This window comes from Staurois parvus, unplaced genomic scaffold, assembly GCF_062004578.1.
Source record: "Staurois parvus isolate SC_StPar_1 unplaced genomic scaffold, SC_StPar_1.0 ptg000620l, whole genome shotgun sequence".
NCBI lineage: Eukaryota > Metazoa > Chordata > Amphibia > Anura > Ranidae > Staurois > Staurois parvus.
Window position 1 is genome coordinate 367,501 of NW_028318416.1, and position 12,162 is coordinate 379,662.

Below are 12,162 nucleotides of genomic sequence, written 5' to 3' on the forward strand. Positions count from 1 at the left end.
TGCCACCTCTTCTCCGCCTTTCCTGCAGAGATATCTGGTTTAACGAATTAGCAGAGTACATCTCAGGAGCGATTGTTGCTCTTGGTTCCTTCACACTCATCCTTGTGTCCTATATTTGGATCACACTGACTGTCTTGAAATTTCACTCTACCAAAGAAAAACTAAAAGCATTTTCTACCTGTGCCTCACACATAGCTGTTGTGACCCTTTACTATGGCACTATCATGTTCATGCATTTGCATCCCAGGTCATCTTCTTCTGCAGAGCAAGACAGAGTGGTGACTATTCTCTATACTGTGGTGACACCTGTTCTTAATCCCATCATATACAGTATCAGAAATAAGGATATCAAAGAAGCTATCAAAAAGACAATATGTTTTGTTTCATATTGATAGTATTATGTTTATAAAGAAAGACCGGAAACAAACATTTTCTTAGCAATTCATGAAACTGTCACCTATAGTTGAAAAAATCACAGAGCAGTGCAGAGACAAGGTGCTTTAGCACCAAAGAAAAAAATAGCAAAATGTTGCCCTGTCTCATTTAGTTTAGCCCATAAATCCTTTTCAAATAATCAAGGTGTAGACAATGGCTGTTTCTCAATCTAGCAGAAAAGGGCCTTTAGACAGTTGTAATTTGTACATTTGTCCCTAGTGGATGATTTACCTTTAACCTTTGCTCTGGTGGCAACTCAAAGACCATATTCACAAGACTGCTGAGGCCTGTACAGGAGGTGGCCATTTGTTTATGTGGCTGATGCTGTCTGGTGAAGCTAACAGGTAACCTATGTAAATTTATGGGGGTACAGTCGCAGCAACTCATCCTGTTTTGACAGGCATGTGGCAGAGTGGCCTCAAATGCACACTGTCTATATCTGGGGCCTATTCACCCACACCCACAAGCATGCCTGTCAAATTAGGACAATCTGTGTGGACACATCACCATAGACTTGGGTTGACACAGGTTGATTGCATGCAGCACCTGGCGGTTTCAGCCACATAACCAAATGCCCTATTCATAATGTATGGACCTCAGTACCTGTGTAAATGAGGCCTAAAAATATGGATTTTGCTTTACTTTGTGTGAGGTGAAAAAAGTTTTGTCTTTACATAAATTTTAAACTATAGAAGTTCATCTGGTACACACTTTTGAATGCCAACCCTCTGTGTCGGCCTGATGGAACCTGAAATTGCTTGCCCTAGGAAGTCCATTGTTTTACAATACACACTGGCTAACTATGTAAGTGGTGACAAATGTTTCGTATGTTGTGTTTTGTTGAAATTATCTATACATATATTGTTTACGTCAGTTTATCATTCTTAGATACTTTGCTAGCCCCTGAAGAAGTGACCTTATGGAAGAAATATCCTGTTCTCACCATCTGTACTCAACACACTTGTTGGAACTAGTTCTCCATGTTTGGTTGATTGTGGGATGTTAGCTGTGGGCTAATTGTGCAATGTAAATTTTTTCTAGATATATTTTAGAGGTGATATGTTAAAATAACAGAACATTGATTTTATTTTTTTGTGTACTGATTTTTTGTGCCTAAAAATTAATTCAATATTCTTTTCTCTAATATCTAACTTTAGGGATGTGGCACTATGGTATAAGCTGGATCTTGGCCTCCTATCACCTGATGGTCGTCCCATTTTTTCAATCTACTGGTACAAATGTTCTATTGCTTCAATTTAAGTATCACAGTTCTACAAAAATTATAACGTACTGTGGCTAGTAACAGTTTGCATATGCAATAGTTTGCATAAAAGAAAGCCTGACTATAAATAATTGGGCTTTAGCATATTACATATTACAGTAATGCACGCATAATAAAAAGGAAAGAGATGTTAGATTATCATCTACTCTTGCCAAAAAAGAAAATCATGGAGATTCCTGGAAAAGTTTAACCTGACCAGAAAACTAGTACATTTGTCTCTCATAACTTAATGATGCAAATTTTTCATTGCTCAATTCAAATAACAAAGTTCTACAAAATCAAGTTAGGGCTGAAATCATAAGGTAAAAGATTAAAAACTATTAAAAAGTGCTCTACAAACAAGAATCAAACAATAGGACCTTGGTTACAGAAGTCAGTAACAGCTAGCATATTCAATAGTTTGCATAAAAGAAAACCTATCCATAAATAATTGGGTTTCAAGAGCTTGCTCAATTACCATAGCTCGTTGAGAGATCCTGGCAGTGACAGTGTCTGTTTTCTGATCACTCCTCCCTCCTAAATGTTTACATGTATTCGTGGATCTGCCCAAAAGTCCTCTTTCAATGGTTCAATGTACAACATATCCAATCGTCATCCATGTCCACAATAGTTTGGAATCAATTGTATTGTCATATTTTGTTAACAAATAAACATTTACACATTTATAAAACTATATTATATGTTTTCTAAAGAAAAATTTCCTTTCAGACTAATTTTCTCTGATTGAAACTTCATATGGTAGCGGGGAGCTTAGAGAGAGAACAAGTGGCTGAGAAACTGGTGTAAGAACGAGTATTTTAGGTTCCTGGAGAAATTAGCTAACTTTTCAGCAGGTACGCCTCTAATGTCTAGGCAGCATCTAAATGGAGAGGTTTCAGCTCTGTTGGGAGACATAATGGTTTGAAAGCTAAATCCTAAACTAGGATCCAGGAGGGATCAGAAAAGTATATGCCATTTGGAGAGCAACGGTCTATGGAGGACAAGATATAGAGGGGAGTGGAATAGTGGGGGGAATGGGGCCCAACGAGTCAGCAAAGATTTTGAACCACCTAAAACCCAGTACACACTATAAGAAAATCATATGAATGATGGCCTGGTGTTCCTTGATGTTTCACAGCAGGTTGAAACTGTGGATTGTATTAATTGTAAGAAAATGGTCATGTACTTTGGTTGGAGATCGAGTTGAAGAGAGGGCTTCCCTTATGGCTCCTTTTTTTCTTTTTTTTTTTTTCTTTTTATTGTTGAACTGGATGGACTTTTGTCTTTTTTTCAGTCAGACTAACTATGTAATTGGCTGTAGAAGAATTAGCATTAGCTGTACTAGATTCCTGACAAAAATTATTCTACAACAAAGGCTTTTTTCAGTTGTTTATTGTTTCCGATCATGCACAGTCTTTCATATCTGATTTAAGCGTTAAACGTTCTCATGCAAGAAAAATTTTGAGTTTGTACCTTCAGAAATTTTTATGTGGAAAGTCTGAATTAGATGTCAAAAGTTGTGTACGCACTATACGAAAATTGAATGATTTTGCCTCATACAGAATTTTTCTTCTGATTTTCTCATAGCCTGTACCCCACTTAAGTCCAATAGAAAAAGAATAGTGGAGTCAAGATATAGCTAAAACTTAGTAATAATAAAATATTAAGTTCTATTACAAAATTAAAATGTATGTTCACTAATGTAAGAAGCCTGGAAATAAAATAAATGAACTGGAACTCAAGGAACACTTTGTCTTCGTATATTATAGAAATATAGAAATATTGGAAGTTTGGTTGGACAGCTCATATGTCTGGGCTGCTAATATTGAGTAGTACACTCTATTTTAGAGGGGCATCATTAGCAAAAGAGGTGGAGGGGTATGCATGTATGTGAAGAGCAATCTGAAAGTTAGTTTAAGAGATGATGTCACTAACAAGAACTGTGATGGCTCAGAATCATTATGGCTCGGTCCTGCTTAGAGTGTAACAAATACTAAATTACTTAAGGAAGAGTCTCAGCTCCTTTCATAGATTGCAATGGCTAGGAAGCAGGGCAATTTTAATTAACCAGATATTGATTGTACAAATACAACTGCTCACTCAACAAAGGCTTGTTATTTCTTAAATGTATTGCAGGGTAATTTAACAAAACAAATGGTGGAAACCCAATCAAGGAAAAATACTCTGTTGGATGTACTAAGTTACATAAAAAAGAGGAATGTTGGTATGATAAAACCTCTAAATTTCAAAAAAGCTAACTTCAATAAGCTGTGATCTGTGCTGAACAATGCTCAATAGAGCAAAATATTTGCAACAAAGAGCACACAACATAGGAACATGGAAATTTAATCACAAACTACAGGGAAAAGACAAATGTATTCAATCATTTTTCCTTTCCAGTTTCTACTGATGAAAAAGATAGGTTTGATAGTCATAACAATAATGACATTTCACAGAAGGTATCTCTGTTGCTGACAGGTACAAAAGAAACTACAAAAATTTAATGTGAACAAATCACCAGGTGTAGACCAGGAAACAAGTCAGCCTAGGATCAATAGCATGTAAGGTATTTGAGGGAATGGTAAGGGACTCTATACAGAAATTTGTCCGTGATAAAGCTATTAAGTGACAACCAGAATGGATTTATGAAAGACTATTCTTGTCAGATCAATCTATTATTGATCTATGAGGAAGTAAGTGAGAGAGTGGATGGTGGAAGTCCAGTGGACGTAGTTTATTGAGATTTTGCTAAGGCATTTGATACCGTACCTCATAAACATTTAATCTATAAAATAAGGTCTGTTGGAGTTGATGAAAGTGTATATACATGGATAGGAAAATGGTTACATGAACGGGTTTAGAGAGTAGTGATAATTTACTCATTCTCTAAACAGTCTAAAGTGAATTTTCACTGCACTCACTAAGCTAAGGGAAAATTCCCTTGCAAAGTAAACAGTCTATTTGCCTTTAGTAAATCAGCCCCATGGAGTCACTTCACTGACATATTCATTATGGATCTAAATTGAGCATCAACTATTGCACTTTATATAAAATTAATTAAAGTGTTTGTTCACCAATACCAGAAGTCTGCCAAGCAAAATAGGTGAGTTGGAAGCTTTGGTGCCTGAAGAGAACTATGATTTCATTGGTATTGCTGAATCTTGGCTTCATTCTTCACATGACTGGGCCATTAATATTCCTGGCTACATTCTCTTTCGGAGAGACAGGGTAAATAGGAAAGATGGTGGTGTCTGTCTCTATGTTAGAAGTGATCTCAGAGCGAGTGTGAAAGAGGACCTAGTTGATGGAGAGTGTGATGAGGCTGAAGTATTATGGGTGGAACTGCACATGGGGGAGCGTACTACAAAGCTATTCACTGGAGTTTGTTATAGGCCTCCTAGTGTCAATGAGGAGGTGGAAACTCAGCTCCTTGCACAGATCAAAAGGGCTGCAAGGGCTGGGACAGTGATAATAATGGGGGATTTTAACTACCCAGAAATTGACTAGAGTAATGGTACTGCAGATATAGTTAAAGGGCAAACATTTTTAAACCTACTACAGGACAATTTTATGAAGTTCATTCAAGCCCCTGCTAGGAATGATGCTCTGCTGGACCTGATAATCTCAAACCATGCAGAGCTTATTACGAATGTCCATATAAAAGAACATCTGGGTAGCAGTGACCATAACATGCTTTCATTTATTGTTAGCTGTAAACAGCAAGCACATATGGGAAAAATAAAAACGCTCAATTTCAAGAGAGCTAATTTTCGAAGGCTGAGAGCTGCTCTCCAAGACTTAGACTGGTAGGGAATATTGGCATCGATGAACACAACACAGAAATGGGAGTTCTTCAAAAAGACTGTATGTGAACACACTGCAAAATATATTCCCATGGGCAACAAGTTTAAAAGGCTAAAAATCAAACCTATGTGGCTTACGGCCAAAGTTAAAAAAGCTATAGATATTAAGAAAAGAGCTTTTATTCAATATAAAAATGAAGGAATGCTATCATCGTTTAAACATTACAAAAAAGATAACAGAATATGCAAAAAGGAAATAGAGGCTGCAAAAATTGAAAATGAACGACAGATTGTGAAAGACAGCAGGACCAACCCTAAAAAATTCTTCAAATATATTAATAATAAAAAGGTCCGGTCCAAGCATGTAGGCTCTTTACAAAATAATCTAGAATGGGTGACTGGGGACAAAGAGAAGGGAAATTTATTTAATACCTTCTTCAGCTCTGTGTATACAAAGGAGCATGGGGGAGCACTTGTCCATAATGGGCATGGTATTGACACAGCTCCAGATGATCCACATTGGCTCACAATTGATATGATCCAAAAATATTTAGACAAAATAAAGGTGAATAAAGCACCTGGAGCGGATGGCATACACCCACAGGTCCTTAAAGAATTGAGCTCTGTCATTTCAAAGCCATTGTTTATAATTTTTAGAGACTCTTTAATGACTGGCATAGTACCACTGGACTGGCGTAAGGCCAATGTGGTGCCAATATTTAAAAAGGGATCAAAATCTTTACCAAGTAATTATAGACCTGTTAGTTTAACTTCTATAGTTGGGAAGATACTGGAGAGTTTAATAAAAGACCACATAGATGAGTTCTTGTTGGAAAAAATATTTTAAGCAACAGACAGCATAGATTCATGAAAGACAGAAGTTGTCAAACAAATCTGATTTCTTTTTACGAGGAGGTGAGCAAAAGCTTGGACATTGGGGTGGTGGTGGACGTGGTATACTTGGATTTTGCAAAAGCGTTTGACACAGTTCCCCACACACAGCTAATGTGTAAGGTAAAGTCTACGGGCTTGGAAAAATCTGTATGTAAATGGATAGAAAACTGGCGAAAAGATCATATTCACAGAGTAGAGGTTAATGATTCATACTCTGCATGGTCTAGGGTCGTCAGTGGTGTACCCCAAGGTTCAGTGTTGGGACCCTTACTTTTGAATATATTTATAAACTATATAGGGTCTGGGATTAAAAATCCCATTTCAGTCTTTGCAGATGACCCCAAGCTGTGCAGTGGAATAACGTCCTTACAGGATGTCTCCAACTTACAAGCCAACCTCAATGCACTGTTTAATTGGGCAACTATGTGGCAAATGAGGTTTAATGTTGATAAATGTAAGGTTATGCACTTGGGGGCTAAGAATATGCATGCATCATACATACTGGGGAGGGGGGGGTACAACTGGGGGAATCAATGGTGGAAAATGATCTGGGGGTTCTGGTAGATCATAAGCTTAATAATGGCATGCAATGCCAAGCTGCGGTTTCTAAAGCTAGCAAAATTCTCTCTTGTATTAAAAGAGGTATAGACTCCAGGGAGAGAGATATAATTTTACCCTGGTACAAATCATTAGTATTACCTCATCTGGAATATGCAGTTCAGTTTGGGGACAAATTCACAAAAAGAACATTGGGGAACTGGAGAAAGTACAGTGAAGGGCAACCAAACTGATAAGGGGCATGGAGGAGCTCAGCTATGAGGAAAGATTAGAGGAACTGAATTTATTCTCTCTCGAGAAGAGGAGATAAAGGGAGGATATGATCACCATGTATAATACATAAGGGGGGATATGATCACCATGTATAATACATAAGGGGGGATATGATCAACATGTATAATACATAAGGGGGGATATGATCAACATGTATAAATACATCAGTGGTTCATATAGTGAACTCGGTGTAGAGCTAGTCACCCTGAGGTCATCACAGAGGACAAGGGGGCACACTTTACATCTGGAGGAAAAGAAATTTAATCTCCAAACATGGAGAGGTTTCTTCACAGTAAGAGCTGTGAAAATGTGGAATAGACTCCCTCAAGACAGAATATAACTGGATACTAACATTTATAGGTAAAGTTGATCCAGGGAATATCCGATTGCCTCTCGGGGGATCAGGAAGGAATTTTTTTCCCAGCAGGAGCAAATTGGACCATGCTTTGCTGGGGTTTTTTTGCCTTCCTCTAGATCAATTGTAGGTATAGGATTATAACTTTTTTTATATAGTTGAATTGGATGGACTTTTGTCTTCTTTCAGCCAGACTAACTATATAACTCTGTAACTACAAACAACTAAGGTCAGCTTTGTAAATAAAGATAAAACTAATATAAATATGAAATAATTTAATGTATACCTAAATAAATTTTTGTTTTTACACACTCTTTTTTTCTACCATAGACAGAAGTATACAAAACATGAAATATTCTCTTAAACAGCAATGCATTTGAAACGAAGCACAATTAATTTTTTTTTTTTTTTTTTAAACATTTGCTAATGGTAATTGGCTTGGGACTCTTAAATCTTCAAAGCAAATCTTAGATACAAGATTTCAGAGCTAAAAATTAAGTAAATCTTTGGGGAGCTTATGAATAGCTGTTATATGTTATATACAACCTGTTTGTGCTTTCTTCATCTTCTTCAGTTATTGGAGGAAAAACTCTGTACATAGTTTTCATTTCATTTTTCCTGCACATGCTCTTGTTTTCTTTTTCTGAATTATTATACAGTATATTTTCATAAAATATAGTTAAAGAATAAACAAGTGCCCTATTATAGTAACATCATTTTTTGTGTTTCTTTTTTTTTTTTCTTTTTACTGAAAGCTGGTTTTATACCACCTTCTGATTTGAATGTATAACTGCTTAAAATATACTGGGGGTGTCCAACCTTTTTACCTAACTGGGCCACATTGGAAGAAAAGGAATTGTCTTGGTCCACACATAAAATACACAAACAATAAGGATAGCTGATAAGCAGATAAAGTTGAGCTGATCGCAAGTTAATGACCACTGATATAGATAATGTATCCATTTGAGTAATAAAACTTTATGTTTTATATAATTTTTTTAATATAAAAGTAAAAAAGGGCAAGATTTTTCAGTGTTTTTCAGTGTTTGTGATAATGCATCAACCTCTGGTTCAATGGATGTAGTAGCAATTCTCAATGAATTTTCAAGGCACTCATCAGATATTTTTTTCTAATTTAGCCCTTCGTGTGCTTCATCCTTGAACATAGTTTCTCACAAATATAGGTGCTGCCAAAAACTGTCCAATAAAGAGACACTGTCACTGTTTTTCTTTGGTCGCATGTATTCACGTAAAAAGTGTAAAAATATTTTTACAAAAAATTCTCCCAAAAAATAAACAAACATTTTCAAGTAAGTTTATTTTGTGTTTGGCCGCATTCATAGCTGTTGTGGGCTGCAGGTTGGACACCCCTGAAGTATGCTGTAAAATTCACATGTACTCTGAGGTTTGAAAACAATATTTGTGTTTTGCAATACAGTGCTGTAATTGTGATTTTCTTTTCTTTTATGATTGTGGTTTGTTTTATGTATATACAGTCAGTCAATTAAGTTCTTACTGTTCTTCAATTGTAAGTTGTATATAATTTATCACCATAACAAAAAAATGTCAGCTTATGTTCTGTCGAACTCAAATCACACATTTGTTGAAACATTCATCCTTCTTGGACTCTCTAACATTTTCAGTTTACAGATTGTCTTCTTTTTTCTGCTTCTGATGGCATATATAGTGACATTATCAGGAAATTTTCTGCTCATCATCATGGTGAAGACTGACCCTCAACTTCAAACTCCTATGTACTTTTTCCTGTCTAATCTTGCTATCACTGACATTTGTTTTTCTTCAACAGTGGTGCCTAAAATGTTGGTAAACACCATATCTCAGGACAAAAGCATTTCCTATTTGGGATGTGTAACACAATTGTACTTCCATTTGTCACTAGGAGCTACTGAATGCTTAATACTGGCTACTATGGCTTTTGATAGGTATAATGCCATCTGTAAACCATTACAATATACCATGATCATGAACCAGAGGTTGTGTCTTCACCTGGCTGCTGGATGTTGGGCTTTGAGCTTTTTTATTTCTTTTATTCTTACACTGGCTACATTTCACTTACCCTACTGTAAATCCAACCAGATCGACCATTTTTTCTGTGAGATGCCCCCTATGCTTCATCTGTCTTGCGCAGACATTTGGCTCAGTGAGGTTACAGAGTATGCTTTAGTTGTCTTAGTTGCTGTGGGTTCTTTTATCCTCATCCTTATATCTTATTTTTTTATCACATTGAACATTTTAAATTTAAGTTCCATTAAACAGAGGCAAAAAGCTTTCTCCACTTGTGCCTCCCACCTTGCAGTAGTCTTCCTTTTCTATGGAACAGTATTATTCATGCATTTACGCCCTCCTTCCAGTTATTCCCCAGAACATGATAGAATATTGTCCATTCTCTATTCAGTGGTAACACCAGTGCTGAACCCCATCATCTACAGTGTACGAAATAAGGACATCAAAGCAACCGTGAAAAAACAGTGGCAGCTGTGGTGCATCACAATTCTGGTCTCCTCACCACCACCAAAACGTTTCAGGAGAATAAATCAAAGAAATAGGTTATTTTTAAGCAGGAAGATAAACTAAACAGGGTTTAAAAATAATCTCATCTTAAATTTTAAGAAAGCTTGAGTAGGGTTTACACTTAAATGCTGTAGACCATTTAGTACCTGTCCATCTGTGCCTTCTATGTCCACCTCACTTTGGTTACTTTTGTACATCATATGTAGGACAGCACTGATGGTGAGAATATTGTTTCTTGCTTATCCTCTGATGAAACTTCAAATGCTATAAAGCAATGGATTTATTTATGCTTAATGAAAATACTGTATTGAGGATATTAAAAACTTAAAAAGATTGTGTTTACAGAAGAACTTTACTTAAAAGTGTTACTAAACCCACATACTTGTTATACTCGCTGTGGAACCGAAAAAGTTAATCCTTTGCATTGTGTAAAAAGGATGTGTGATCCTGTCTTCTCTGATACTCCCCTTTTTCCACAGTCCCCAATCCATCTCCTGATAGAATAGAGCCTTGGGGGCAAGCTGCACATGCTCAGTTCAGTGTGTATTGCTATGTCTTTTTTTTCTTGGGGGAGTGTATGTGATCAGCACAGCCAATCAGCACTGTCCAGACTGAGGGTCAGGGGTTATGCAGCCTTATAAAGGAAGAATGAAAACTCCTCCTACAAGCTTTAACCGTGCTCTGCTGGACACTGATAGCAATCACAAGACTGCTCTAACTGCTGATGAGAAAAGGTATTTAGCAGTTTATATTTACTAAAATAATTGCATTCCCATGTTTTGTGTACTGCAGGAGACCAGATATAGTGAATGCAGGCTCCTTGGATTAGTAACACTTTAACCACTTCAAGTCCGGACACTTTCACCCCCTTCCTGTCCAGGCCAATTTTCAGCTTTCAGAGCTGTCACACTTTGAATGACAATTGCGCGGTCATGCAGCACCGTACCCATATAAATTTAGCATTTTTTTAAGACATATAAAACTTTATTTTGGTGGTATTTATTCACCACTGGGATTTTTTTTTGCTATATAAATGAAAAAGTTCAAAAAAAAAAAAAAAGTGTTTTCTTATACAATTTTGCAAATAAATAATCTTTCTTCATAAATATTGGCCAAAATGTATTCAGTTATCTTTTTAGTAAAAAAATAAATAAAATAACCCAAATTAGTTTATAACCAAAATTTTTCCTTTTTTTTATATTATTTGGTTTTTGTTTTTGTTTTAAATATTGTCACACGGCAGTACAGTGTCATCATAGTGACACTGTACCATTTGTGGGGGGTGATGAAGATTTTTTTGGTCACAGCTTGTCACATGGTACAAGGCTGTGAATAACCTTGTACCATGTGACCTCTGTGAACATTCACAGGGAGCGTGCACAAGCAGGGGGCGGGGAGGCCATTTATAAACGGCCACCCGCCCCTGCACTGCTCCCGTCTGGCCGTTTATACACATGGGTCAGATGGGAAGTGGTTAATAAAGCTTTTTTTGTTGTTCCTTCCCCCTCCCACTTACAGAAATGTAAGAAAAAAAATACAATTTTCACCTTTTTATGGATTTTTTTTTTTCCCAAAAAAACGTTTTATTGAAGTATGAAAGGTAAACAAATGATAGACAGATACGGATCGCAGTCCGTGCAAAGTTTCTAGTACGTTCTCCCGTAACGCAGACGGGATCAAGACAATATATTAATTTGTAGAACATCAGAGGACGGAGTTCCACAGTAAGGCAAAAGTGATAGACGTAACCATAGCAATACTGACAGTAGCATGTACTTTAGATAATTATGGTATACACTAGGCTCTATGTAAGGAAAGTATACATAAGCGGATTCTGAAGTGGTCGTCAAAAGTATCCTCTCAAGGCATCTATGACATATATTTCCATCTCAAAAAAAATGTGGGTTACTGTTGTAGAATATTGTTACATCTGTATAGCTATGGGTGTTCCGTACCGAATGAGAATAATAGCTAATTAGACTATGAGAAAAGAGGGTGTAAATGAGAGAAAGAAAAGAAAAGAAAGAGAGGAGCGTGGGGATGGAGGAAGA

General features: G+C 36.6%; 2 protein-coding genes across 2 annotated transcripts in view; both read left to right on the forward strand.

Annotated features, from left to right (window-relative positions):
- The window catches only part of LOC149449405 (olfactory receptor 5V1-like), a 947-nt gene extending 555 nt beyond the window's left edge, over nucleotides 1–392 (forward strand). The window contains 1 exon segment of the mRNA XM_089693297.1: nucleotides 1–392. This exon segment is cut by the window's left edge and continues 132 nt beyond it. Coding sequence (XP_089549423.1) covers nucleotides 1–392 — 392 coding nt within the window.
- Nucleotides 393–9,142: 8,750 nt separating this feature from the next.
- Nucleotides 9,143–10,174, forward strand: LOC149449406 (olfactory receptor 5V1-like). The gene has a single exon (XM_089693298.1). It carries the CDS (start codon nucleotides 9,143–9,145, stop codon nucleotides 10,172–10,174), a length of 1,032 nt encoding a protein of 343 aa, XP_089549424.1.
- Nucleotides 10,175–12,162: the final 1,988 nt, after the last annotated feature.